The 26,162-nt window shown below is 43.7% G+C and overlaps 1 protein-coding gene across 2 annotated transcripts in view; it reads left to right on the top strand.

Annotated features, from left to right (window-relative positions):
• Nucleotides 1–15,760, top strand: part of BCL2 (BCL2 apoptosis regulator) — a 174,259-nt gene extending 158,499 nt beyond the window's left edge. For both annotated transcript variants that reach the window (XM_053246886.1, XM_053246887.1), the window contains one exon: nt 9,654–15,760. In XM_053246886.1, coding sequence (XP_053102861.1) covers nt 9,654–9,788 — 135 coding nt within the window. In that variant the 3' untranslated portion in view covers nt 9,789–15,760. The remainder of the gene's footprint in view (nt 1–9,653) is intronic.
• The last annotated feature ends 10,402 nt before the right edge of the window (nt 15,761–26,162 follow it).

Raw genomic sequence — 26,162 nt, 5'->3', positions numbered from 1 at the left:
TGCCCCAGGAGGTGTGTTCATGGCTGACGTTTCAGTATCTGGTCAAAACCGTGTTGCTTCATTGTGCTTTTGGTGTACGCACACGGTGATGTTGCTTTCTCTTATTTTGTAGCTTGAGGTCTCGGGCTCCCATTGTTTTCTTTCTCACTCTCTCTACTGCTGCCATTTAAGTTTCTTTCTTATTGTGTTCTGAAGGACTCTTGTGAGCTGCCCTGGGGACCACACTGTACAGGGGGGAAAGGTGGAGTAAAAATGGTTTAATTCAATAATACATACATAAATAATGGTCCTTTCAAGATAAAGAACATCTGGCAATTTTACCAATTTAAATATGCTGGGCTGATTACTCTGTTTTGCTGGTTTCTACTGCTGAAAGTTTACTGTGGCATTAGTTGCATGATTAGATAAGCCTATGAATTTCACACCTTATTTCAGAGCTGCACACATCACATATTTTAGTAACTGAGGTGTTGACTCTCCCAGTCTTTGTAAATGTCAGCATTATGAGACACTCCAGTGCAAGCACAAGATCACGTTGGGTGGACCTGTCCTGATTTGCCTACAGGCTGAGGTAGAAATTTGCATTAAACAGCACATACGCCACAGAAGTTATTTTGAAGGAAACAAAAACTTTGGACTCTCAGAGTCATTTTCAGATCAACCTTTTAATGAGCTGTGATGTATAAAGCAAATACCTACTGAGATAGTTTCTCCCTGAAGCTCCCCACAATCGGATTTCTGAAAACAATTTCCATGTGAAGGGAGAGGACAGGGCACGTGCTTGTATTATTTTTTTATCCCTAAAATGCATACACTGCTCCTTGGCACACAGGCTTTGTAGCAGTGGCTTACAATACAATGAGAAAGACAAAATTAGAAGACAGTTCTAATTGTCAATTACAATTAGAAGACAAAACCACATAACTCCACACAATGAAACAACCAAAAAGCAATAGGGAGTCGGCATAAAAAGCACAGACACAAACATACGACCGCATTAAAACAACCAACAATGGTCTATAATTAAGCTTCTGTTGTATGAATTTATGGTGTTTGTTTTAGGGAGGCGGGGAAAGTGGAGATTGTGTTGCTTCTCACACATAGGCTAGGGGACCGTTATGTCATACAGAACTAGTTCAAGCATATTAACTTGACCTAGAGCTGTGTCACTCAGCCTCACATGGGTTTCTTCAAAAGCCAGCATTAGCATTATTTACTTGTGAGTCATAGAGAGGGCAGCATGAAAGGAAGCCTTGCCAGTTCTTCATCCAGCACAGCGTGGCTGAAGAGGATATCCTGTTGGACCAGTGCTAACGAGGGAAATAAAATCACTTCCTCACCAGCTGTTTGATTCAGGTAGAAAAAAAGGAAATGGACTTCCTCTTGGTGCTCACTCTGCCCACCACCCACTCACTCACTCACAAATGCAAAGAACAACACGGAGGAAACTGGTTCCCCCCTCCCCCTGTTTTATATGCCATGAAGAGTACCACAGACTGCTGAGCTACAGCCAGTAAGAAGTGTTAGGTCTGCAGACTAGGAGCTGCATTTTGGCCCACAAAAACCAGTAATAAAGGATGTCTGAAGCTGCCTTACACTGAATCAGACTATCGGTCCATCTTCCCAAAGTACTGTATTTGCCAGCTGGCAGCAGCTTTCCAAGGTCTCAGATGAGGTCTTTCGCAGTCTGATTGCCTGAGATCTTTTCGACTGGAGATGCCAGGGACTAAACTGCATGCAGACTATCTGCTGTACCCACTTCACACCTCAATTGTAATCCCGTTTACATGAAACTAAATCATACTGAAATTAGCATGCGCCAGGCTGATCTGGACATGGTGTTTCCGACATGTAATTGTGACAAAAGCCCTTAAGCACAGAATCTTAGGGTCAGAAGGGACTTTAGTCCAACTCCCTGCTCAGTCTTCTAGTCCAACTCCCTGCTCAAAACAGGAAAATTTCACAGCATCCCTGATAGATGGCTGCCCAGCCCCTCTTTGGCTTTCCAGGGTTTCAGACAGGGGTCTTTTCCCACCCCTACCTGGAGATATCAGGTATTGAAACTGGGAATTTTGTCATGCAAAGCATGTGCTCTAACACTGAACTAGCCTGTCCACTTCTAGTCAGCTGTTGGAGAGCGGCAAATCTTTTATGAGATGTCTAAAGCTTTCTTAATCAAGATCCTTGCATGAAACTGTTGTGCTTGCACTCAAACCAACACACTTGCACCAGGCATGCTGATTCTTTAGCTGCACTAGCATAAACAGTGGTGATAGGGAGGTGATAGGGATAGATGGTGATAGGGATAGATAACAGTGGTGATACAGTGGTGAACAGTGGTGATAGGGATAGATAATCATAGCTCAGTGTTAAGAGCATCTGATTTCTTATAGGAAGTCCCATGTTCAATCCCTAGTATCTCTAGTTAAATTATCTTCATTAGACGACTGCTTAAGCCCCTGTTAGTCAGAGTAGACAATACAGGACAAGATGGACCAGTGGCCTGACGTGGTATAAGGCAGCTTCATATGTTCGATGATGATGATGATGATGATGATGATGATGATAGGTAGTCAGCAGTGGTTTGTGCCGCTCATCTTCTCCCTTTATGTCTTTGGCATGGGATGGAAGGGGAGGATTCCAGGTATGTAGCTGGTTCATTCCCCCCCCCCCAGGCAAATCCTCCCCACCTCAGCCCTGCGTTCCCAAGGGCTCTATTTGCAGGATGTTTATTTATACAGATTAGAGTTCACTTGACATTACTTGTTGGTTTTTTTGCCGTTCTCTCTACCCTGCCCCCAACCTCCGACTCTCTGTTGGGTTAATACATAAAATGGATCTGGGTGTTTGTTTAAATTGAGTTTCAGACTTAAACAAATAGTGACAGGCTGTTCAAACAAGCTTCGGAAATAAGTCTAATCAGGATGTTTGAGAAAGCACCAAGAGGAAAGAAAGGACCCATAAAATAGTGACTTAGAATATATGGCACAGCAACTATAAGGTAGACATTGATGTTATTGTTGTCATAGTCTCAATAAGGGCAGGGATTTCCCGCTGTGCAATTTCTGCTGATGTTTCTTATCCCACGCCATAACTCAGAGCTGTAAACATTGTCTTAATGTCACTGCAGGCCACCCTCAGCCCACACTCCTTCATGCTTAGGGCAGACAACCTGGTCCCTATGAAATTATTAGGAGGGGGGTGGGGAACCCTGGTAGTTAAGAAAACAGAGTCAATCTAATAATGTAAATGACCTTGATTTAGGTGGTTTTGGAATCCATACACAAAGCATTTGCATCGCTGCATTTCCTCTGTGTTTTATAATTACCTTTATTAGCACTGCAATCTCATTTTGCCTCGACTTTGCCATTAGCTGGTCTACTTGCTCGTTTTAATAAGGCTCTGTTATTTCCTGCCCAGAGGAAAGCACTGACTGCAGATATAAGGGAGAAAGCCTGTAGAAGCCGGGACATTGGGATTTGGCATAATTTGCTTTCAGTCCATGTTGTACATTATAGCATCAGTATATCATCTGATATACTATACAGGACTGAGATATTATACAGTAGGAGGGGTATGATGCATCAGCTGGATAAATAGTGTGCAACCCAGCAATAATCAGGTAAAATATTAAGGCTATGATTTTGACATTTGGGGTTTTTTATTTAGCTAAGTCAGCTTTAATAAGGCTTTGTTTGGACCCATTCAAATATGCATGTAGTTCACGATTTCTCATCACCATTACTCAGCACTTATTCATGACTGATTTATTTGCCAGGTTTACATACCACTTCTCAGAAAATAGTGAGAATATCAATAATATCAGCGTAAAACCATTCATCAAATCAGCAGACTAAAAGAAACAGCAGCAAAACAGCAGACCTAACGCAAGAATAGGCAACCAAAGGCACCTTGAAAACAAAGCATTTTAACCCTATGGTGGAATGCCAAGAGAGGAAAGGCTAGAAGCACAGCCTGCGGAAGGCCATTCCTGAAGTCCCGGGATGCCGCTGAGAAGGCCCTGCTTCTTGTGGAGATCAACACGACCTCCAAGCAGGCAGGAATATGAAGCAGAGCCTCCTCAGAATATCTTAGCTTTTGGGGAGGCTGGTATGGCTGTAGACATGTAGGAGATTCCCAGGACCCAGATCGTGGAGGGCTTTAAAGGTCAAATCCAGCATCCTGAACTGAACCTGGATGGAAGCATATTACTGATAACTAATTATGACTTGAACAGGCTCCACTGAAAGGCCTTGTGTCCAGCTCTATTCAGAAGTTATAAATAAGGTGCTTCTGTGATCGGCAGGCTCACACTTAGCAGCCTGAGCCTTCATGAGCGTAGTGGTCAGAGTGTGGTGGACTAGAAGTGGGAAGGCCTGGGTTCAGCTCCTTCCCCACTCAGCTGTGAAGCTCACCGGAGGAGACAAGTGCTGTGCTGGAGGCTAGAGCTCCTGTCTTGTCCCCCACACAGCACCCTTGGAGGAAGAGAGACAGGCAAGAAGCCGATGGTTGCCGCAGGAACCAGCTGCAGGCTCCAAGCAGCAGCAACAATCCCAGGACATGTCTGGTGTGGGGGGGGGAGGCTGCAGTGTGGGGGCCCTGTCAAGTAGGGGACCTTGGGTGGCCACTCCCTCAGCCCCCTCCTTCAGCCCACTATAGAAATATGGGAGGCTGCCTTATTCTGTCAGACCATTGGTCCATCAGGCCATTGGCCTACGTCTGGCCTACCTGACTGGCAGTGGCTCTGCAAAGTTTCAGGCAGAAGTGTCTCCCAGCCCTATCTGGATATGTCCGGGAGTGAACTTGGGACCACCTGCCTGCAAGTAGATGCTCTACCACTGAGCTGCCGCCCCATATCTTACAGCAGACAGGGCTCAGACCTAGCCGCCCATCCAAATGCAAACCAAGGCAGTCCCTGCTTAGGAAAGGGCACAATTAATATTTGCTACCGCAAGACCAGATCTGCTCTCCAGCCCTCGGTGTTCCCTACGGATCAACATTGTAGTGTGTGGGGGGGGGGTCAATTGTGGGGCCAGTACTACAATCTGTTTTTGTTTCCTTGTCTAATTTTGGCAGGCATTTAATAGTCACCAGAGTTAAGCTAGGCCGTCAGGTAGGTAACCATTTGGAAGTGGCCCCTGTAGTTTTAAAAGCCTAGTTCCTTGTCATTGTGGAAGTGTGTGCTATACCTTTCTGCTACCAGGACTGAACGGCAATTGAATGGGAGGGCTGCTGGCCAAGAAGCCAGTCGTGGTTAGAGTGCTGGACTAGGACCGGGGAGACCCGAGTTCAAATCCCCATTCAGCCATAAAACTAGCTGGGTGACTCTGGGCCAGTCACTTCTCTCTCAGCCTAACCTACTTCAACAGGGTTGTTCTGAGGAGAAACTTAAGTATGTAGTACACCTCTCTGGGCTGCTTGGAGGAAGAGTGGGATAGAAAATATGTAAATAAATAAATAAATGTGTGTTACCTATCCTTGTAACTGCTTATAGCTTGCAAAAACCCACCACAAGGAGGAGCTAGGCTTTTAAAGGACCTTCTCTGGGCTGTAACCTGGCTGGCAGTACTAGGGAAAAGGCTTTTTTAGAAACACATTTGCCTTTTCATACATTTTGTGGCTCCTCCCCTTTTAAATCTTTGTTTTATATGCTATATTCTTAGAAGTACTGAAGTAATTAGCTTTAGAATTATCTGCCTCATTCCAAGTACCAAAAATTCACATTATTCTGTTAAGTCACTTCTCTTTGTAGGTCAAAGAACAAACTGTATATTATTATATGTTTATACTCTCATGAACCAAAACAGTCTCGTGGCACCTTAAAGATGAACCTATTTATTATAGTATAAGCTGCAATAAATTTGTTAAGTCTTTAAGGTGCCACAAGACTCTTTGTTGGTTTGAAGCTACAGACAACATAGCCAGCTCTCTGAAAGCTGACATTCATTAGCAGAAACATTAATCTGCAAGAATCACAGCTAAGAAACTGTATACGGAGACCTGTGTCCAGTACAGAGATAGGAGGAGTTGAGGCAGCTGATGTCAAAGGGCTTAAACACACCTGTCATGAATTGTGTTCAATGCATCTATTTTGTATTAAAAGCACTATATGAGATAAGATCAGAACAGGTCATTCCTTGCTGATGTGAAAAGAACAGGCATTCAGACAACAGGATATAGCCTATTGTCTGTTTGGTTTGGTTTGTTACACATACACACATTGCAAAATATAATTCTGTTTCTCCACTTAAACATGCCTCATTCAAAGACTAGCTCCACAGGATTTAATTTGCATAGTTAGCAGACCCCTGCTAACTGAGCAAAGAGACACCTTTTAAAGTGGTGATTCTCTTATATTTAGCAGGAGGAGAGCAACTGGCCCTGTCCAGCTCCAGCATAGCATTCCTCCAGTGGCTGTTGCTGGTATCTTCCTTGTGTTTCTTTTAGAGTGTGAGCCCTTTGGGGACAGGAGACCATATTATTTATGTATTTTTCTTTGTAAACCGCTTTGTGGACTTTGGTTGAAGAGCGGTATATAAATGTAGTAGTAGTAGTAGTAGTATAAATAGTCCGATGTGCCACCTTGTGCCAGTTGTTAAATGTACCAATAATAATAATTGCCATAGCAGAAATCAGAAGGCTGACTTCAGGTACACTTATGCACAGTATCTACAATTTTTGGAAACCAATTGTCCATCCATCCACTTTATTACGGCCAACGGCCAAATAAAATAAAACAACTACAGAATAATACAATCAGGTTACAGAGTAAAAGCAGATAATAATACAATAAAACAAAAAGAAAGCAAATACTAATACAGTAAACCTTCACCAAATTTCTGCTACTCAAACCCTGCATCACTCCTTTCGACCCTTCTCTGCCGTAGTTTGCCTGCTATAAAGCAGAACTTTGCAACTCTCAAGGAAATAGAATCGTTAAAATCCAATTGTGCAATTTATAGGGTTATTACTGTATATCAATGTATATTAATAGTAAGCCTTGTTTTGTCTCTTGCACCACAGCTCCTGAACTTTCATTTTCTAGAGTTCACAACAGTATCATCATCATCATCCTTTATTGAAGGTCAACAGACCTTAAAGGTTCAGCATAATTAAGAATATTGTATCTGGGTGCAAATTCTGTGCCTTGACTGTCTTTGGCAGCTGTTCTAGGGAAATGTGCAGTCCTGGGCAAACTAGTGGCTATTGACTATGTTGTCAGGCAGCATAAAATGCCTTCGGAATGCTTTATAAATCATACAGATGATGTCATAATCATCACCAATTTTATTACAGCCATTGGCCAGCAAAAATAGATGGTGTTGAAATGGGGCCACAGACACAGGCAACCTGCCTCAGGGGGAAATTTTTGCAAGGTATCCTTACAAAATATAAATATCTGTAACTGAGCATTTGGTCCAAACAAATGTTTCGACCCAACCCAGTACTGCAGAGCAACCCAGAACTGAATGAGGCACTGGAGGGTCTCACGTTGTCAGCAGTGGCCAGCTGTGTTGGTTCCTGTGGCTGCCAGGGGCAGCAGGAGTCTGTGTTGGTAACTGGTGTTTCTCACAGTACCAGGTTGGGCCCCCTGGAAACAAGGCAATGACACTTCCAATAGTGTGGGCATGAAGCCACAACATTCCCCTGTTGCTTGGAGAGAGAGAGTGTGGCTGCATGAGCCTTGTGTCCGTGCATGTGTGAGAGAGAAGGCAAGTGTGTGGTTATTTCTCAGGCTTTGGGGTTGTAGTCCCCCTCCCTAAAATGGGGAAATGTTTTCTAGGAAGTCCACTATGGGCTTGATTGATTGAATGTCTAATGTGTGACTTGGCTCACTTCCTTAAAGTACTTGCTCTACAATCTGCTTTCTGATTGTGCCACAGCTGAGGTCTGGGTTGTGTTGAGCTGTGAGGCTCTGACATGACATGTGAATGGAATTGCTTGGGGGCAGAGGAACTTGTAAGCACATGCCACATACCTTCGTTCAGTGTGTTCTTCATTGCAATGCCTGGGGGCCAGTGGCAACTCCCATCCACCCCGCTAAGTGCAGCTCCCGGCTAATTGTTTATTAGGCTTGTGCAAGGCTTTGGCCAAAAGCCGAATACTCTGCACACAACCTGGCAAGAAGAGGTGACTCTTCTTCCTGCACAGCGCTGTGCAAACGGAACCTTCCTGGGTGAGCCCCAGCATCACCTTGGAAGCACGGCCGGACTGGGGGCATTGAGAGGGCAGTGGCATGTATGTGGAGAGGGCTCCGGGTTTTGAGCAGAATGGGTAATTAAGGGTGGGAGTTGGGGCACAGGGGCACCCCGCGGGTGGGGCGCACTGGGAATATGCCCTGTTGCCCTGTGGGCCAGTCTGAGCCTGCTTGGAAGGTGAAGGTGAAGCGCTGGGCAGTGTATTCCTTCCCCATACAGCTTTCTGGAGAAAGAGCTCTGGGAAGGACTACACTTCCCCGGCCACTATGGTGCTGGGGCTTGACAGGGCTCGGTTTCTCTTAGAAGGGCCATTTAAGAGAAACAGCATAGCCCAGCATAGTGTAGAGGGGAAATGGTCCACACTATGGGGAATTTGCTCTCGCATTGAAGGGTTTTTTGCCGAAACGGTTCCACTTGGAGAAATAAGAGCATTGCCTTAAATGAACAGAGTGGCTGACGTACAGCACAAGAGTACATCAGCCTAGTAGTGTTGTGTTTACACCGTTTGTGTAAGTTGCACAAGTTGCGCAGACGAAACATTTGTGCAACTTACGTTACACAAGAATAAGCCCGTCATTTCCAATGTGCACACAATTTACACAGATTATGCAAATGCAACATTACTAGGCTGACATTCTCTTGCACGGTATGTCAGCCAGTGTTTTCGGTGGGCTCTAGCAGATGACCCATCAAGCTTTCAGGCCATGCTTCCTGACCCTTGTTTCAGCACCATCAGTCAGCCTGTAGCAGCTGAAACCAAGGTGAGACCATTATGATACAAAAGAGCCATTTTTAGGGGTATCACTCCATTCTTTCTCTCTGAACTTCTGCATAGTAGAAACTGTGCTTAGTTTTCTAGTTCCAGTGATATAATGGGCATGATTTCCATGAAGAAATGGTGTCCCCAGACTTTCCTGAGCAGCTGAGGGCATGTAAGAAGCTACACTGAAACTATAGCGGCAGACAGAATTACTGGTAATCAGTCTTCCCAGACTTGTCATTGTGATATACTATACACACTGAATGGAGGCAACTGAGATCTTGGCTGGCAGCTCAATAATGTTTTGTTTTAAAAAATCAACACAAATATCTGGTTTTGGGAGGAGATATCACTGGCTATGTATTGAAAATATCTGGCAGTCTGATACGTTACCTGCCATGTGGCAACCCCAGTGGCAACATGTTAGGTTGAAGCTTGGCAGGGAAGGAGAATCTTCTGCAGAACCTTATCAGTCTCTCCCTTGACAAGTGTCAAAGCCTGATGCTCAGGTTCTCCGCGGATGGGAGGGGAAGGTGCGTGGCAAAATAGTTTGATCTTAATTGGCATGACAAGCTTGGTTTTTCTGTTCAGATAACCAGATGGATTAGTGCTTGCCTTGCAGTATGTCTTGTCATATGGTTCTGATCTTTCGTTTCTTCCTTTCTTTTTCTCTTCATCTTCCCTCTTTTATCCAGGATGCCTTTGTGGAGTTGTACAGCAACAACATGAGACCTTTGTTTGATTTCTCATGGCTGCCTCTGAAGACAATTCTGAGTCTGGCTGTTGTGGGCGCGTGCATCACCCTTGGTGCTTATCTGGGGCATAAGTGATTTCAACCAACTTGCGGACTGATGAAAAGACAGAAAGAAAGAAAGAAAGAAAGAAAGAAAGAAAGAAAGAAAGAAAGAAAGAAAGAAAGAAAGAAAGAAAGAAAACTGCAAAGAGAAATTAAAAGAGTACATAATATGTGGTATGTTTTTGTCCTGTAGCATAATGCTATTATTTTATGAGCCAAGCAGCTTTCTGTCTATATATATTAAATCAGCTATTACTGCCAAAGGGAATATTCATTTATTTTTTACACTGCAGGAGAAGAGTTATTTATTAAAAGATATTTTACATTTAACCTGCTATTTTCCTGAAACTCTGCAAGCTATACAGAAGGATACCACAATGCTATTGCAATGAAATGTAAGGAGGCCCCAAAGATCTTCAGCTTTCTAGAAAGTTCCACTGGGCTGACAATTTGATCACAGTGGCGTAAGAGCGAGCACAGAGACAAATGTGTTTCTCCTTAGGAAAGAAAATGGACGTGCCATTTGCAGTGGTGTAATTTTGCAATTAGGTTTTCTTCTGTGCCCATGGAGCGGGGCTAAAATCCTACATGGGTGGAATTTCCAGCCAGTACAGCTTTGGATATTTGGCGAATCAATGTGGTACCTATCCAGAGTGAAAAGCAACTCGGTATTCAGGCCAGTAGCACATGTAGCTCAGCAGCTTGTCGACAAAGTGGACAAGACAGCTGGTTTTGGAAGGCTCCCCCTGCAGGACAACAGCTGGAAATACTCTTGCATGCAACTTGTGAAGCATCTTGTGACATAACAAGTTGTTCCAGTACACACCGCAGTGGGTCAACATTGGAAGAGGACTATTTTGTGTCCAGCAGTTTGAAAGTCTGAAATGAAATGCTTTAGAATTGCGGGACATTGTTGTTTCAGTGTATACTTTGTCCGTAACTTTACCGTTAACATAACCATCAGGAAACCATAAGTGCCTGTGACTGTCCGGACTTCCTGATTTGCATCCCCACTGGAGTGGGATTTATCCACAACTGATCCTGTTTTCATTACCGGATTCTTTGTGAGGGTTTAGAAAGCTATTCAGTTGAGTTGCTTAAGAATATCTTAAGTCAAAAAAGGCTCAGATTCACTTGGCAAGTAGCAGACATCAGCTGACAGAGATTAGCTCTCCCTTTCCCTCTTTATCAGAATGAACACCAAAATTAAGTTCTTCCCCCTTTTTTGTAAGTCTTGTTTTATTTTCCTTGAAAGTATTGTGTGCTGGTTCTTTCTAAAGAACATCTTCAAAAGGAAATAGATAAAGAAATTGTCCAATGCCTCCATCTGGACTAACAAGGCACTCAACTTCCTGAGGTGCCTGTAGTGTTTTATTTTACTTAAAAATCACTTTAAATAAGATGAAAGCAGAGAACTTAATGGACATTTTCTTTGAGTGCGTTGTTTAGCCCTTTGATCCTAAGCATATAGTTTAGGATAGGTTTCCTAGAAGTAGAAAGGACTCTTCATCACGGAAGTTCTTTAAAAGCCCGTTAGATGAGCATTTAGTTGTATTATCTGACGTAGATTCAATCCCTGAAGCAGGAGAATGGATTGGATGGTTTCTTACAGTCATGTATTCAAAAATGTCCCTCGTTGGACATGAAGGATCTCGGTTCTTTGACAAAGGCAGCTTTCGGTAGAATCTGTTCCACCTCTATGTTTCTATATTACTTAGAAGTCAAATGTCCATTGATATCAATGGCCAAGATCAAAATAACTCCCTGTGCACAACTAAAGGGCTCTTACACATGCTCGGGACTTTGCCAGTGTTTGCTTCCACTTCTGCTCTTTATCCTGCATAGGATTCTGTATTGGAGGGTTTCCCAGTCCTCATGATTAGCTTTTTGGGAGGAGAGCCCTCCGCAATCCCAACATGTGTACAGAAGCCAATTCACATTTGGTTCTTTGGATCCCAGACAAGGAGTTCAGGGTCAGTGTGACAGAGACTACACCACTATTTAAAGTAAGGGCTTAATAAACTTTTGGAAGGAATAGAATGTCCAAAAGGAACAGAATCTAAATTAGATATGGTGGACACATGTTAGACTTCTATGAATGTCCATCTTTTTCAAAAGGGTTTTTTTTTCCTGCTTATGAAACTGTAAAGAAATTGGATTTATAAAATAATTTGCATCCAGTGAAAAATGTTCTTTATGTTCTTAAATGTGTGGGCTGAAGTACAGTCACAACCGACATGTATTTAAGATGACAAAGCAAAAACTAAAAAGTATAGGCTCAATAGATTTAAGTGAATTATCTTCATTTGTGGCATTATATGCAAAAAGAGAGCTCTATTTACTTGGGAATGTAATATTTTCATTGCTAAGGCTATAGTCCATATGTCTTCAAAGCTGCTTAAAAAAAAATTGGGCAGAAGCCACTGGGAAGCTTGTCATTGTGCAACTCCTATTCATTTCACTCGTTCAATGGTGTTTGCCCAGGAATACTTCCCAGTGGTAGGTGCTCAATGTATTTATGCATCTCAGCATTGCTGTAGCTACTCAACGGTTATGACACTTGCATCGACCATTTCAACAGTGAGCTCTAGGTTTCACATCTATGTATAAAGATATTTGTTAGGATTCATGTCTATTGTAACTGGGCAATTTACTTATCAACATTGCTGAGTTGCTGACAGCTAGAATAAAAGCATTGTATTTACTTGCTAAAACTGTGATTCATAAGGAGCAGGTCAGAGAAAGCTAGATGCACCTAAGCCCTATAGGAGTCAGTGGCATTTAAGCATGCCTAATTTTTACTGGATTATGTGGAGTGCTGAGAGATTGATGTCTCTTCTTATGGGCCACCATCTCAGCACAGAGGCTTGTAGGACTGAACTCATGGACCAGAGAGCATGAAGCTGGGCTTTTGCCCCCATTTGACAATGTATTATTAATTGCCAGTGGTGACTATGAACTCCTATTCAACATCATAGATTATGCTCTCACACATTTTCTGCAATGAATGGCTTACTTTTTACTAAAGGTTTACATGGTCAGAATATAAGTATAAAGAATTAACTATAAAATGCCTGTGCTGCTATACAACCGTGATTATTTTGTTGAACCACACCATTGCAACATTTCAAAGCTGCTTTAGATGTAGTTTGAAGTAGTCACATTACAGGCATTTAGGAACATGCTGTCAATTGATTTTTATTTGTGTCTGTCCACTGGGCTTCTCAGTACCTTTTATTAGCTGTATGCCAGAGAAGTCCTGGTAGCTGTTGATGGTCTATGTCTTAAAGCAGATGATCCCAGGTTTCCCACCCCAACCCACCCCATCTTTGCTGCAAAATTGTACAGTATTGTGGCTGCACTAGCTGTAAGGACAGATGATATTGCTAAGATTCATGATAAACATATTTAGAGAAGCTGAATGTATATAAAAGCTTGGAGTTTTTCTTCCCCCCTCAGCAATTTAACTGTGACCAACACTCTCTTTTTATCTGGTAAATTCTTGTCTTTACAAACAAAGGCCGACATGCTGCGCAGTATTTCCTCGATATCATGCACTGCGCCAGGGCTGCTGCGGACACAGTGGAAAGCGAGCGGTTGCACAATCAGCACGATGGCAGTTGTTCTTCTTTGCAAGCATGGGAGTCACTGCAGTAGCACTGGTTGTGCAGCTGCTCATTCTCTGCAGTGTCGGGTCTGCCTTACGAGTCTGCAGCAGCCCTGGTACAGTGTGTAGTGTCAACAAAATGCTACATTTCATGTCAGCCCAAACCCATAAAACACAGGCCTTACTGCTCCAGCTCACTGATACTGCACTTTTAATTTGCAATGTGCTTTGCAAATGCCGTGGTCTTTCCCCCTCACAGCACCTTGTGAAGTAGGCCACCACGACCCCCAGTTCCTAGCTGGAGGGCTGAGACACAGGAGGCTCCACAATCAGAGATGGGATTTGTTCCCATTATTCCATTGGCCCAACCACAGCTTTTCCATGAACAGAAGCTAAAATGGTCAGTGCAGGGGATGGTGACAGTCAGCAGTGAAGCTCATCAGCCCTGGTCTCTTTTGGTGACTGACAACAAGCAGGAAAGTGCCTCTGAGAAGGTGCATTGTGCTCTGATTTTTCAAGATTTTCCAGAAGAAGCTGGAGCTGGTAAAGTTGACCAAAAGAAAACCTATTGCCCCTAATTACACGTCAGATTCTCTCACACACACACCCAAGGGGAAGCCTTTAATACACCACTGGAAAGACCTGACTTTGTCATGGTGATTTTGTACTAGTGCAAAATATACATGTGGCCTTGCACTAGTGCAAGAAACCATGATGTTACCACCCAATATTGCTCTGATGGTACACTGCAAGTGAATGCACAGGCTCCAATGCTTCCCTATCGATTGGTTCAAGGAGTGCTAAAGCAATAGTTACACTTTTAAAGATTGTTAACAGATTAGAAAAGACACATTAACAGTAGCTTGTTGAGTTTGTTTTACTTTGCTTTTAATTCCACCCCAAAGATGCTTCTGAATCTCAGAGTGGATCAGAAGCATTTTCTAATGTGGCTTTAGAGATTCCTTGCTACAGACATCCAAGGACTGTGCAACTCATATATCTGTAAGCTCCCTGCTTATTTCCATGGGAGTTATGTATGCAGTATGTGCAGCCTTTGTTCATTTGAATTCAAAGCATCGTGATATGTCTGGCCTCAATGCACTGTTTTCATATGTTGGGGGCAGGGAAGGCAAGATGAATAAAATGTGCAGTGTTGCCATATATCTAGATTTCTATTGCAGAATGGGTTTTACTATTTAGCAAATGGATTAATTTGCAATTTATTATGAGACCAAAACTGAACCTCCCTATTCAGTGGCAATATACCTCTGAATATCATACAGTAAGGACAAACAACAGCGAAGGGCTATTGCTTTGTCCCCTATCTATGAATTTTCTAAAGGAGAAGGTTGGCCACTGTTGGAAACAGAATGCTGAACTTGATCCAGCTGCGCTGTTCCAAGATCTTGCACTTGTACAAAAGAATAAAAGAAAATACAAATTCCCTTCCTTCCTTTTGGAGGGGGGGGAGGGGGGCGTAATCAGTAGGAAGGCCAAGACATTCTGAAACAACATTTTATTATGGCCGCCAACAAATAAAAATAAAAAATGAGAAGGGAATAAATTTAATACACTTGTTAAAAAATATGTTTATATGATTTTAAAAAATAATGCATCTTCACCCTTGTTTGAATCTTTCAGCCAAACTTAAAACGCTCCCTTTAATGCTATCAAGTTTTCTACTTTCCCCCTAAATTTAAGCATAATCAAGCACAACACACTTACACTGCGCATATATGTAATGTGTAGAGCAGATCCAATAGTGGCCTGGCTTCTTCCTCCCTCTGCCTCTATGCATGCATGAAGAGGCCTGAATGCAGGGCAGGGAATATTCCAGGGAATGGAAACTGTCCATACTCCCTCTACCCCCATCCAGCACTCTCCCTCTCTAGGCCTTGCAAGCTATTTGTGTTTGAAGTACTGGACAGAGAGAGAGAGGTTGGATGGCAGGGTGCACACCAAGTGTCCATTCCTATTGCACTGCCTATACAGCAGGGCTGCACAACCTGGGCCCTCCAGCTGTGGTTGGCCTACAGCACCCACCATCCCTGACTATTGGCCACTGTGGAGGGGAATGCTGGGAATTGTGCAGTCCAGCGAAATGGGCACAAGAGGAGGAAAGGGCCGCAGGAGCCTCTGCATGATCACACCCACTTTTCTTCTGAACATCTGGATTTAATTATCAGCCGCATCATTGTAATAAACAGACCTAGGTTTTTGTTATCTTCTCAATGTTGTGGATGTTGTAGGTAATGGTAAAACTAGTTTGCCTGTTTATTATCATTTATTGATATAATTACATTGTTTTGTTTTAAAATCGTCATAAATCATGCTGCCATTAAACGTTCCATGACATCAGCTAATTTTGTGAGGGGGGGGGAATAAAGCACACTGTGAGATATTGGTTTCTTTCTGGTTTATTCTTTATAAGATATCTTGTAAGTTTCATTCCAAGTATGCAGCAATCAAATGGTTAACTGAACAGTTCCTTAGTCTATTGCCTAATGACTAAAATTGGGCCAGACAATTCATTTTCACTTGGCTAGGTCATCTGTTTTTTGAATCTGTGGAAAATATATCACATGTTACATATCACTCCATGTCAGCTTTGCCCCAAATAGTGTACACAATGACCCAAGAGCTAGAATGTGGGATTGGCTCAAACACCCTTGAGCGTTGCGAAATTTGGCTGCCACCTTTTTATCCGGCCCTTCTTTTGTGCCTTAGCAGCCTGACACCCAGAAGCTTTATAGGGTGACACTTTTGTAACCACTTATTTCCATTAGTGCTGAGCTGTGGGTAAAATGGCTTATTGGGTCTTTACAAGTGCAGGAAGTAGAGATTTCAATGCCTATAGAGTACGGTTCGGGTAGCAGATAGTCAACTGCATGCTGGCATCACCCAGAGACTGCACATCCAAGAACTTTGTTAGGGACAATTCACACTGTTTTTTCATGGCTACCAGAAGCCACCAGAGCCGGGGCATGAAGACCGGCAATGTGATGACAAAGTTCTATGCAAAAGTCAGCACCATTTGAGGTGGCATTCCCATAGTGACTTTAAATGTATACTCTGGCCTCTACTTTGAATAACTTAGAAAAATGGGGGCTTAAAGCATTCTATCTTGAAGGAACAAGTGCCATGCTGACTCATCAGTTGAGGCACCTGTATGTCCCCTACAGCAGGGGTTCTCAAGTTTCAGTCTCCAGCTGTTGTTGGTCTACAACTCCCATCACGCTCTGCCATAGTGGCTGAAGGTGGGGATGATGGGAGTTGTAATCCAATCCGGGACCCAAGATTGAGAACCCCTGCCCATAGAACACAGGCTACCCCATGAGAATTTCCTAGGATTCCCCTAAAGCTCCTTTGCAGCTATGTATAGTAAGGCAAGTTTAACAGTGGTGGGCAAGCTGTGAATGCTTGCTTTTTAAAAACTTTCCCCCTCATTCTGGAAGTCCCACATAAGCTTCTGAGAATTCTCTAGAACACAGTTTGAAAAGCATTTGCTTAGACTACCAACTGTTGGCCTGAGACCCCCATGAAACCATGAGGCAAAGAACTCTGCTACCATGTATGGAGAATGAATTGCCAAGATTCTCTGGACACAGGAAGAGGTTGTGTTTTGGCTCTCGGGCCAGCATGTGCTATCTAATTTTACCATACAGATGGTATCTTCTAAGTCATCGTCTGGAAGGGATCGCTGACTGCGCTAGCATCCTTCCATACACAGTTATGCAAAGATAGAACTGGCAAAAACCCAACATGCTCTCTCCTGTGGCTGTAAATTAATGTTACTGGTGGAAACTGACAGGAAACTCCCGCAAATCACGGTTTTGCTCAACATCTGGAGTCTAAACTTTGAATTCCCTCTATGCATATGGATAAAGCAGGTGAGGTGTTCTCTCCCTTCTTAACATCCTCTCCTCATTACTAACTTCCTCCTGTCCGAACCCTTGAATTTTACAAGACGGACTTTTTTTACTCTTCAGTTTTTTGCATTCACAAAAACAGCTGTTCTTTCTCCAAAGGAACATTAGAGGGTCCCCCCAATCAGCCTCCATGCACTTTCCATTGTATAAATTCAGCTGTTAACAAAATGCAAATGCTTCTCATGTAAGCTTCCCTAGCAAAAGCTCTTAGACGTTAAACATTTAAACATGGCTTGATGTGAGAAAGGTGTGTTTGACATAATTTTGTTACAACACATCTGAGACTTCAGTATAATGGAATTTGTTATACAGCCTTGATCATTTGCATTCACTGTCTCCCTACCATGTAACCCTGGGTCATTACCACGATTAATGCTCACTAGTCCTATTATCCAGTGTTGGAGGGCATATTATGCTGTGCTGCTGCAGAGTCAAAGCCAAGCAAATCTCCATGTGGATCAGAGGCCACTTGAGAGCTCCACGCAAGCTGCTTAGAGCTTTCTGGAAGAAGAATGAGATACAAGTGCAATATTTTTTTTAAAGCTCCTTTTGTGAAGTGATCTTTCTTCAAATAGTGATACAGTTGACCATACCTTACCCCACTTGGCTTCTTGGGCCCTGCTTTTTCATGGTTTCAATAATATCTTTCTCATCACTCCTTCAGAGTTTCTATCAATGGTTCTCTTCTTCATCTTGCCTTCTTTCTATAGGAGTCCTCAAGAAGCAGTATGAAGGGTTTGTTCTCTTTCCCTTTATACCTTCCCTCTTAGGGCCAAACTACATGTTACTTCAAATGCATATACGTGTGTTTTCTCCTTTTAAAATAGCAGCCATGGGGGAAGTATCAGGATCAGGACCATGGCATGTGGGAAGGGGTTAAACCCTTGCCCATGTGCCATGGTCCCAACAGAAACCAACCCCTCCTCAACTGCTATTTGCTCCCAGGACAATCAGGAGTCATAGATGGGGAAATACAGATTAGGCCATGGTAGGGGCAGAGGGTTAAACTCCCCCCTTGGTTCTGATCCAAACTGGAAGCCCCTGCGCCTTCCACTGAACATTAAAAAAACAAGCACACTGGTTTTTTTAAAAAATGCTTAAAATAATGTCTAGTTTTTCTTTGGTGCTCAGTTTTTTTTACTGTAGTTTGCTGCAATATTTACACAATAATGACATACATTCCACCTTAATTTATGACCCCAACTGATCTGCTATTCTCATGGGAACAATGGAAGTCTTATTTAGTAACTAGCTGATCCGGCGCAGAGCATCTACACCCCTAGTCCCCCCACCCCCGCCGCTTTTTGGCTTGCCACCCCCACTGCATTCTTCCTAGCTGCCCCTCTTCTTCTCCCCCCGCCTGCAGCCGCTGTGTCTGCCCACCTGCCAGGCCCACTTGCCATTCGCGGCTGCTTCGGCCACCTGCCATTTGCCACTCTGGCCGCCTGCCCATCGATTGTGGCACCCGCCAGTCGTGGTCAGCTGCCTGCAGGCCATGGCCGGCCACCCATCATGGCCACTGAAGCCATTCCGGCCACCCACCCACTGGTCACAGCCACTCCGGCCTCTCAGCCGCCCGCTCGCCGGGCCCACCTGCCGTTCACAGCCTTCTGTCGGCTGAGCCCACTCACCGGTTGCAGCCGCTCTGGCTGGCTGGCTGCCTGGGCCTCTTGCCTGTCCACCAGCCACCCGACTTCTCCCTGCTCCCCCTGGCAGCCAGCGCTTCTTCCCCCCACCACGCACGGTCCCCCATTGCTAATCAGCAGCTCTCACAAGAGCTGCCACACATGGGGATTAGCAACAGGTATACTTAAGAGAATTAAATATATAGAAGAGTATTTGCTTGTTCCAGTTTTACTACAGAAAGGAAGATAGCTCTGCCTCTACACTGTCTTGGCCCTGAGGATCACATATCTTCAGGCATCTGCTTCACAAGTCAAAACTCCATATGATGCTGCTATCCAGACATGAATGACCATTTTAATCACAGTTGGCTGATATATTGCACAGCATCCCATGGGTGTTTCCAGCATTGCAGGAGCTACTGCATGCTCATAAAACTGCATTCACAGTTTTGCAAGCGTAGCACTCTTGTGCAACTGCATGAATGGAGTTTTACAAGCATGCAGCAACTCCCGCAGTGCTGGAAAGGCCCACAGGACACTGTGCAATATACCAGCCACTAAATGTTATACAGTTTCAAGTGCTTTTCTGAAGTCTAAGTTGCCTCATGAGCCCATTGATCAGTATACACTATGTGAACTATAAGACATCTCCAATTTGATAGATAATTTCATGAGAGACCAGGTAATCATGGATTATTCAATGTGTTTTTTAAAATACAAGTGTCTCTTTAAAACAGATTTGCATCAACATCTAATTTAGCACGTTTACTACTGCAGACATGTTGCCTTGAAATTGTTACCAGGACTCTAACTCCTATGCAAAAAAAGCTCATTTTCCACTGTCAAGTCTGGTTTAGGGTTCCATGGGCTCACAGTATGCTTGGAACAAAAACAGTTCAATAAGCAAGATCAGGACCAAAAAATGTTACTAAAGTAGTAACAATAAACATGTACAATGTATTGCTAATCTAAAAACTGATAGTAATGCACTGATGTTATATATAAAACTTGTTTCACAATTTCAAATCCTGGACAAACATGCATATAAAACAAGAAATATACAGTACACAATAATAAAATCCTCAAAAAGGAGAGTTGAAAATAAAAGAGTAGAAGTCCAGCCAAACATGTTTCAGCAATACCCGGTTTTCCTTAGTGGCACAGGTCACTGTATCCACAAACTTCCCAACTCAAAATATAAGGACAAAGACAGTTGCATTACAAAGAACTGACCATGCTCCTGATTCTTTGTCTCTTTCTGAACCATGTTTTATTCCCAGCTGTTGATTATTTTCACTTGGTTTGATTGTTTGATTAGGTTGTGTGTTTTTAAATGAGCTTTTCCTACTTGTTTGATTGTGATTATGAAAAACTTGTGAGCCACGAGGCTCACAATTGCCTGGAAAGGTGGGTACATTACAGAAATAAAACCATTGGAGTCAATAGCCACCACTTTCCTTCTTGCTAAAGCAGCCCAAGGAGAATGCCCACCCCACTTCCATGAAGTGCTGGATTTTGTGCCAACATATCTGGAAGAATGGATTAAGATTTGCTGAGGTTTTTTTTCTTTTTACTGGAATAACTTTTTGATGGAAATGCACAAAACACCTGTTAATGCAAAGACAATGTAACATCTTAGAGACTTGTTCTTTCATTTAATCTGGTATTTAACCATAGCTGTGAGTCATCACTGCCAATTATACTGGAGACATAGAGACCACTTTTGTGTTTAGGTCAAAAGTCTGGTTTTCCTCTACCAAAGGAGAATAATTGTGCAACAGAATCCATTTAAGAGTATATATTTTATTGAGCCAACCTGTTGCTGACCCCAATAAAATAGAACAGAACAAAACAAAAACCAAACCCCAGAATATTTTCAAGCTTCACAAAAGTTATTTTAGGCAAAATTATTGAAGAAGAAAAGCTTAAAACACCCCAACCATCCATTATGAATGAGCTGGATATGTTATTTAGAACATTAAGGTTATTGAAACAAAGAAAGCTAGTGTCGTGCAATGGTTGAGAGCATGGGCTGTGTGAGCTGAAGATCCTCAGACCAAATTCCAAAGACGCCCAAGAATATAACCACAGGGACATAATTTAATTAATAAACGCCTATTTTCTTCCCGAGGGGCAGTATATCTGTCTTTCAAAAACTTGTGAAGTGTTTGTACTAATTTAAGTTCTATTTTTATTTTATAGATAATGAAACATCTAAAAAAATGAGTAAATATTCCAAACCATAGTTCATTGTTTAAACTTCAGCAATACCATGAGGCTATTCACATGCGCACACAAAACCAAGCTAAGAGAGCCCAGCCCGGTTTTGCACGCGCATGTGAACCACCAGGATAGGACCTGATCCTGGCGGCTACGTGGTGGCAAACCTGCTAAAGTAACCTCCCTTTAAAATGAGGTTAAGGGAGCAAGCACTCTGTTATCCTCATTTATTTGATTGTGTGGCACACTCAGGGGGGAGTGGGATGCCAATAATGCACCACACACTCACAGCAGCATGTCCTGGCACTCCGACCCCCAGAGGTGCTGGGAAGGAGGATGATAGGGAAGGGAGGCTGATAGTTTGCAGGGAGGGTAAAAGAAACTTTCTCCCCACAGAGTGCCCTGGAGGTCTTCTCAGTGATCGTGAGAAGAGCTCCATTGTATTTCAGCTTCAATCTGACTGTATTTACGAAAACGACAACTAGGAAAGTATTATTTATTTTTCATTTTATTTAAAATATTTCTATACCACCCAAAACGTGCGTCTCTGGGTGGTTTTCAATTAAAATCATTTAAAACATTAAATTAATTAACAATAAAAATCATTTTAAAGATTAAAAACATTTAAAACCCAGTATTAAAATTATTTAAAACGATAAATCTAATTAAAAGCCTGGGTGGAGGTGTGTCTTCAGTGCCTTTTAAAAAGTTGCCAGAGATGGGGAGGCTCTTGTTTCTACAGGGAGTGCATTCCAAAGTCCAGGGGCTGCAACAGTGAAGGCCCATTCCCGAGTAGCTGCTGGATGAGTTGGCGGCAGCCGCAGGCGAACCTCTCCAGATGATCTTAGCAAGCGGTGGAGCTCATGGCGAAGAAGACGTTCTCTTAAATACCCAGGGCCTAAACTGTTTAGGGCTTTATAAGTAACAACCAACACCTTGTATTTTGCCTGGAAACGTATTGGCAGCCAGTGCAATTCCTCCAAGACAGGAGTAATATGGTCTCTCCTAGATGACCCAGAGACCAACCTAGCTGCCGAGTTCTGAACCAACTGCAGTTTCTGGACTATGTACAAAGGCAGCCCCACATAGAGCGCATTGCAGTAATTCAGCCTAGAGGTTATCAGCAGATGTACCACTGTTTTGAGGTCATTCATCTCAAGAAACAGACGCAGCTGGTGTATCAGCCAGAGCTGATAAAAAGCACCACTGGCTACCACCTCAACCTGGGACACCAGGGAGAGGTTCGGATCCAGAAGCATCCCCAGACTGCATACTTGTTCCTTCTGGGGGAGTGTGACCCCATCCAGAACCAGCAGGTCAAAATCATCTCCCGAGTTCCAACCCTGCACAATAAGTACTTCCATCTTATCTGGATTCAGCCTCAGTTTGTTCTCCCTCATCCAGCACAATACTGCCTCCAGGCAGGCGTTTAGGGAAGTTATGCTTTCTCCTGATGATGTTGACATGGAGAAATAGATTTGGGTATCATCAGCATATTGATAACACCCTTCACCAAATCCCCTGATGATCCCTCCCAGCAGTTTAATGTAGATGTCAAAGTTCAGATTTTGAAGAACAACAGTCTCCAAGAGACACCATCTGGAATCTGCCCATGGGGTAGGAGCAGAACACTGCAGGGCAGTGCCTCCCACCCCCATTCCCCTTAGACATTCTGGAAGGGTACTCTGGTCAATAGTATTGAAAGTCACCGAGAGATCCAAGAGGACCAACAGAATCACACTTTCTCTGTCAATTCCCAATTGGATATCATCCATCAGGTTGACCAAGGCAGTCTCCACCACATAGCCAGCCCGAAAGCCAGTTTGAAATGAGTCTAGATAATCAGTTTCCTCCAAGACTGCCTGGAGCTGGGAGGCCACACCTTGTCCAACCATGGAATGTTGAAGACAGGCTTGCAATTATTTAACTCTGAAGGATCCAAGGCAGGATTCTTCAGAAGCAGTCTAATGATGGCCTCCTTAAGGCAAGGCATCCTGCCCTCCATCTGAGAAGCATTTATAATCTCTACCAGGCCCTCTACAACATCCTCCCTGCCTGACAGTATAAGCCATGTGGGGCAAGGATCAAGAGGGCAAGTGGCAGGGCGCACCATTCCAAGCAACTTGTCCACATCGTCAGGAATCATGAACTGAAACTGATCCAGGGTCATCACATAAGAGGAGCTGCTGGACTCCCCGGCATCGGACTCTGTAACAATTATGGAGTTTGAATCCAAGTCAGCCCAAATACGAGATATTCTGTCCACTAAGAACTCATTAAAAATGTCACAGCGAGTAACTGTTTGTTCTAAGTACTGATTCAAGGGGGAAGGGGCGCACATTAGCCCCTTCATGTCCCTAAACCACTCCATCAGATGTGAACTTGATGAGGAGATATGGGAGGGAAAGAATCACTTATTTGCTGTACGTATCGCCTGAGCATAAAACTTCATATGCTCTCTATGTAATAATCTGTTGGATTCAAGTTGAGTTTTCCTGCACTTGCGCTCTAGTGGTCTACCTCACTGCTTCAGCCCCTGTAGTTCTTCTGTATACCAAGGGGTCAGTTTCGAAGCGGGTCAGAGAGGATATTTAGGAGCAATTGTGTCCACTGCCCTGATGAGTTGATTATTCCAGTTCTCCACCAGAGTGTTGACAGGATCACTAGCAGAGCCAACACTAAATCCCTCCAAGGCTTCTTGGAATCCTATTGGATCCAGAAACCTTCTTGAGCAGATCATTCTAATGGGCCCCCAACCCCTGCAGAGGTGAGACATGGTCATGAGTCTAACCTTAACCAGATGGTGGTCTGTCCATGACAAAAGGGGAAGTCACAGGAGTCCCCACCCATGGAACACCACCCTGTTCAGAGTGAAAGACCAGATCAAGCATGTAACCAGCAATATGGGTTGGGCCCAAGACCACCTGGGATAAGCCGATAGTCATTATGGCTGCTATGAACTCCTGAGCTGCCATGGACAAATTGGTCCCAAAGTGAACATTGAAGTCCTCCAGCACCAGAAGCCTGGGAGACTCCAACACGAAGCCCGTCAGCTCAGTTAGGGACTCCATCAGGAAGCGGGGTGATCGGTGCACCAATAGAAGTCTCAGTCTATCCCTGGTCCCTAAACTTAGGTACACACATTTAATATGGTCAGACACTTTGACAGGGATCCTGGCAAAGGAGATATTGTTCTTGTAGACCACAGCCACTCCACCTCCCCACCCACTTCCCCTCCCCTGATCCTCAAATGAATACCCTGGGGGAAGAAGCCTGGACCAGACTGGGCCATCAGCCTCCCGCAACCAAGTCTACGTAATACGTACCAGATCGGCCCCTTCATCCAGAATCAAATCATGGATTATTTCAGGTTTATTCTGGACTGACCTGGGATTACAAAAGAGCAAGACGAGGCTCTGTGGGTGGTTAGCATTGCTTTCCAAGGTCCAAGAGCTGGCAGGACAGCCAGAAGGGGAAACAGCAATTAAATTTCTGATTTCCCTTTGCCTGCAACAGCCTGCTGACCTGTCAATGTTACTTGTTCTATTCCCCACCACCACTGGAATAGCTGCCCCATAATCAGTGGATACACCCCCTGTCTCCCCATCTCCAGACAGACCCAGACTCATTAAAACTCAGCTCACCCAAGATTTCAAAAAGAAGCCAATTTATAATACCCACCTTCCTTTACACACCTACAAAGGATCTTGTGCCAAACAGCCTGGCCTTCACCCTCATTATCCCCCAAAGTGGCTCCCCCAAAGGGGCAACCCCACAGGAAGTGTTCCTATAAAGCCCAAAACTCGGCAGGTGACCCAAGGAACTGCTGAGTCACCCAGGAGCTGGTCCCAGTCCTGTACACACTCCCCACAGATGTTACCCAGAGGCAGCAGGCAGCAGCCCCACAGGGGAAGCAGGAGCAGGCAGGTAACAGCAGATGGAGCCCACAGCACCCGCCTGGTCTCTAACCACAGGCAGCACTGGATGGGAAGCAGATGGACTCTTCCTCTCCTCTGCTGGGCATCTACCCAGCACCATGTTGGTAAGACCAGGCTTATTCCTAGCTTTTTTGAAAACAGGTGTAGAGTCGAACAGGAGATGTAAAATTGTGTCCTGAACATGCACACTTTTGAAACCTTTCATTTTGAAACCTCAGGCTCCAAGATATACACTATTACTACTGTGAATATGTATATACCACAAAAGTTCTCAAAGTGGTTTATATAGAAAATAAATAAATTTTAAAAAATAAAAAGGGACCCCTGTCCCCAAAGAGCTCACAATCTAAAAAGAAACATCAGGTAGACACCAGCAACAGCCACCAGAAAAAAGCTGTGCTGGGACTGGATGGGGTCAGTTGCTCTCCCTTTGCTAAATATAAGAGAGTCACCACTTTAAAAGGTGCCTCTTTGTTCAAGCAGCAGGTGTTAATTCAAGTAGCAGTTGTATTACTATGTATTACTACAATTCAAATATCAAAAATGCTTTGTTGAAAACAAGGTTGGAGGCGCTGGCAGTGACCATGTGCTAAGCAGCAGCTAGCTTGGAGGACTTTTCAGCCTACCTAGTTCAAGATCTGAGTATGCTGCTGGGTTGGATGAAATTCTCCGACCCAGCGGCTGCTTAGCACATGATCACTGCTGGTGCCTCCAAGCTTGTTTATAACTCACTCACCAGCAGAAAACATGGACAGCAAGACTTCCAAACTAGGGTAGGAAGTGTCTCCTGCCCTATTCATAATCATGTGAATGAGTCTATAATGTGCTACATTTGCACGTGCTAGCCTACATACTGCAAGAAACTTAGGAAATCTTGCTGCTTAGTTATGGAGAAAAGATTTGACTTGTTTGCAATTCTGGATGCCACCAAAAACCTTTTTGAGCAAGGTTGAATGTTCAAAATGAGCATATCAAACAGACTCATTTGCGTGCAATTGCAGGGACTCCATTTAAATAGGGCAAAGGGACATTCCACACATGAGATCTGTACCTCCATGAGCCATACCTGGAGAAGCCTTCTAGGGTGTC

The sequence above is a fragment of the Hemicordylus capensis genome, chromosome 4 (assembly GCF_027244095.1).
Source record: "Hemicordylus capensis ecotype Gifberg chromosome 4, rHemCap1.1.pri, whole genome shotgun sequence".
Classification (NCBI taxonomy): Eukaryota; Metazoa; Chordata; class Lepidosauria; order Squamata; family Cordylidae; genus Hemicordylus; species Hemicordylus capensis.
Note: the sequence above shows the minus strand (reverse complement) of the source record. Positions and strands in the feature narration are given on the sequence as shown.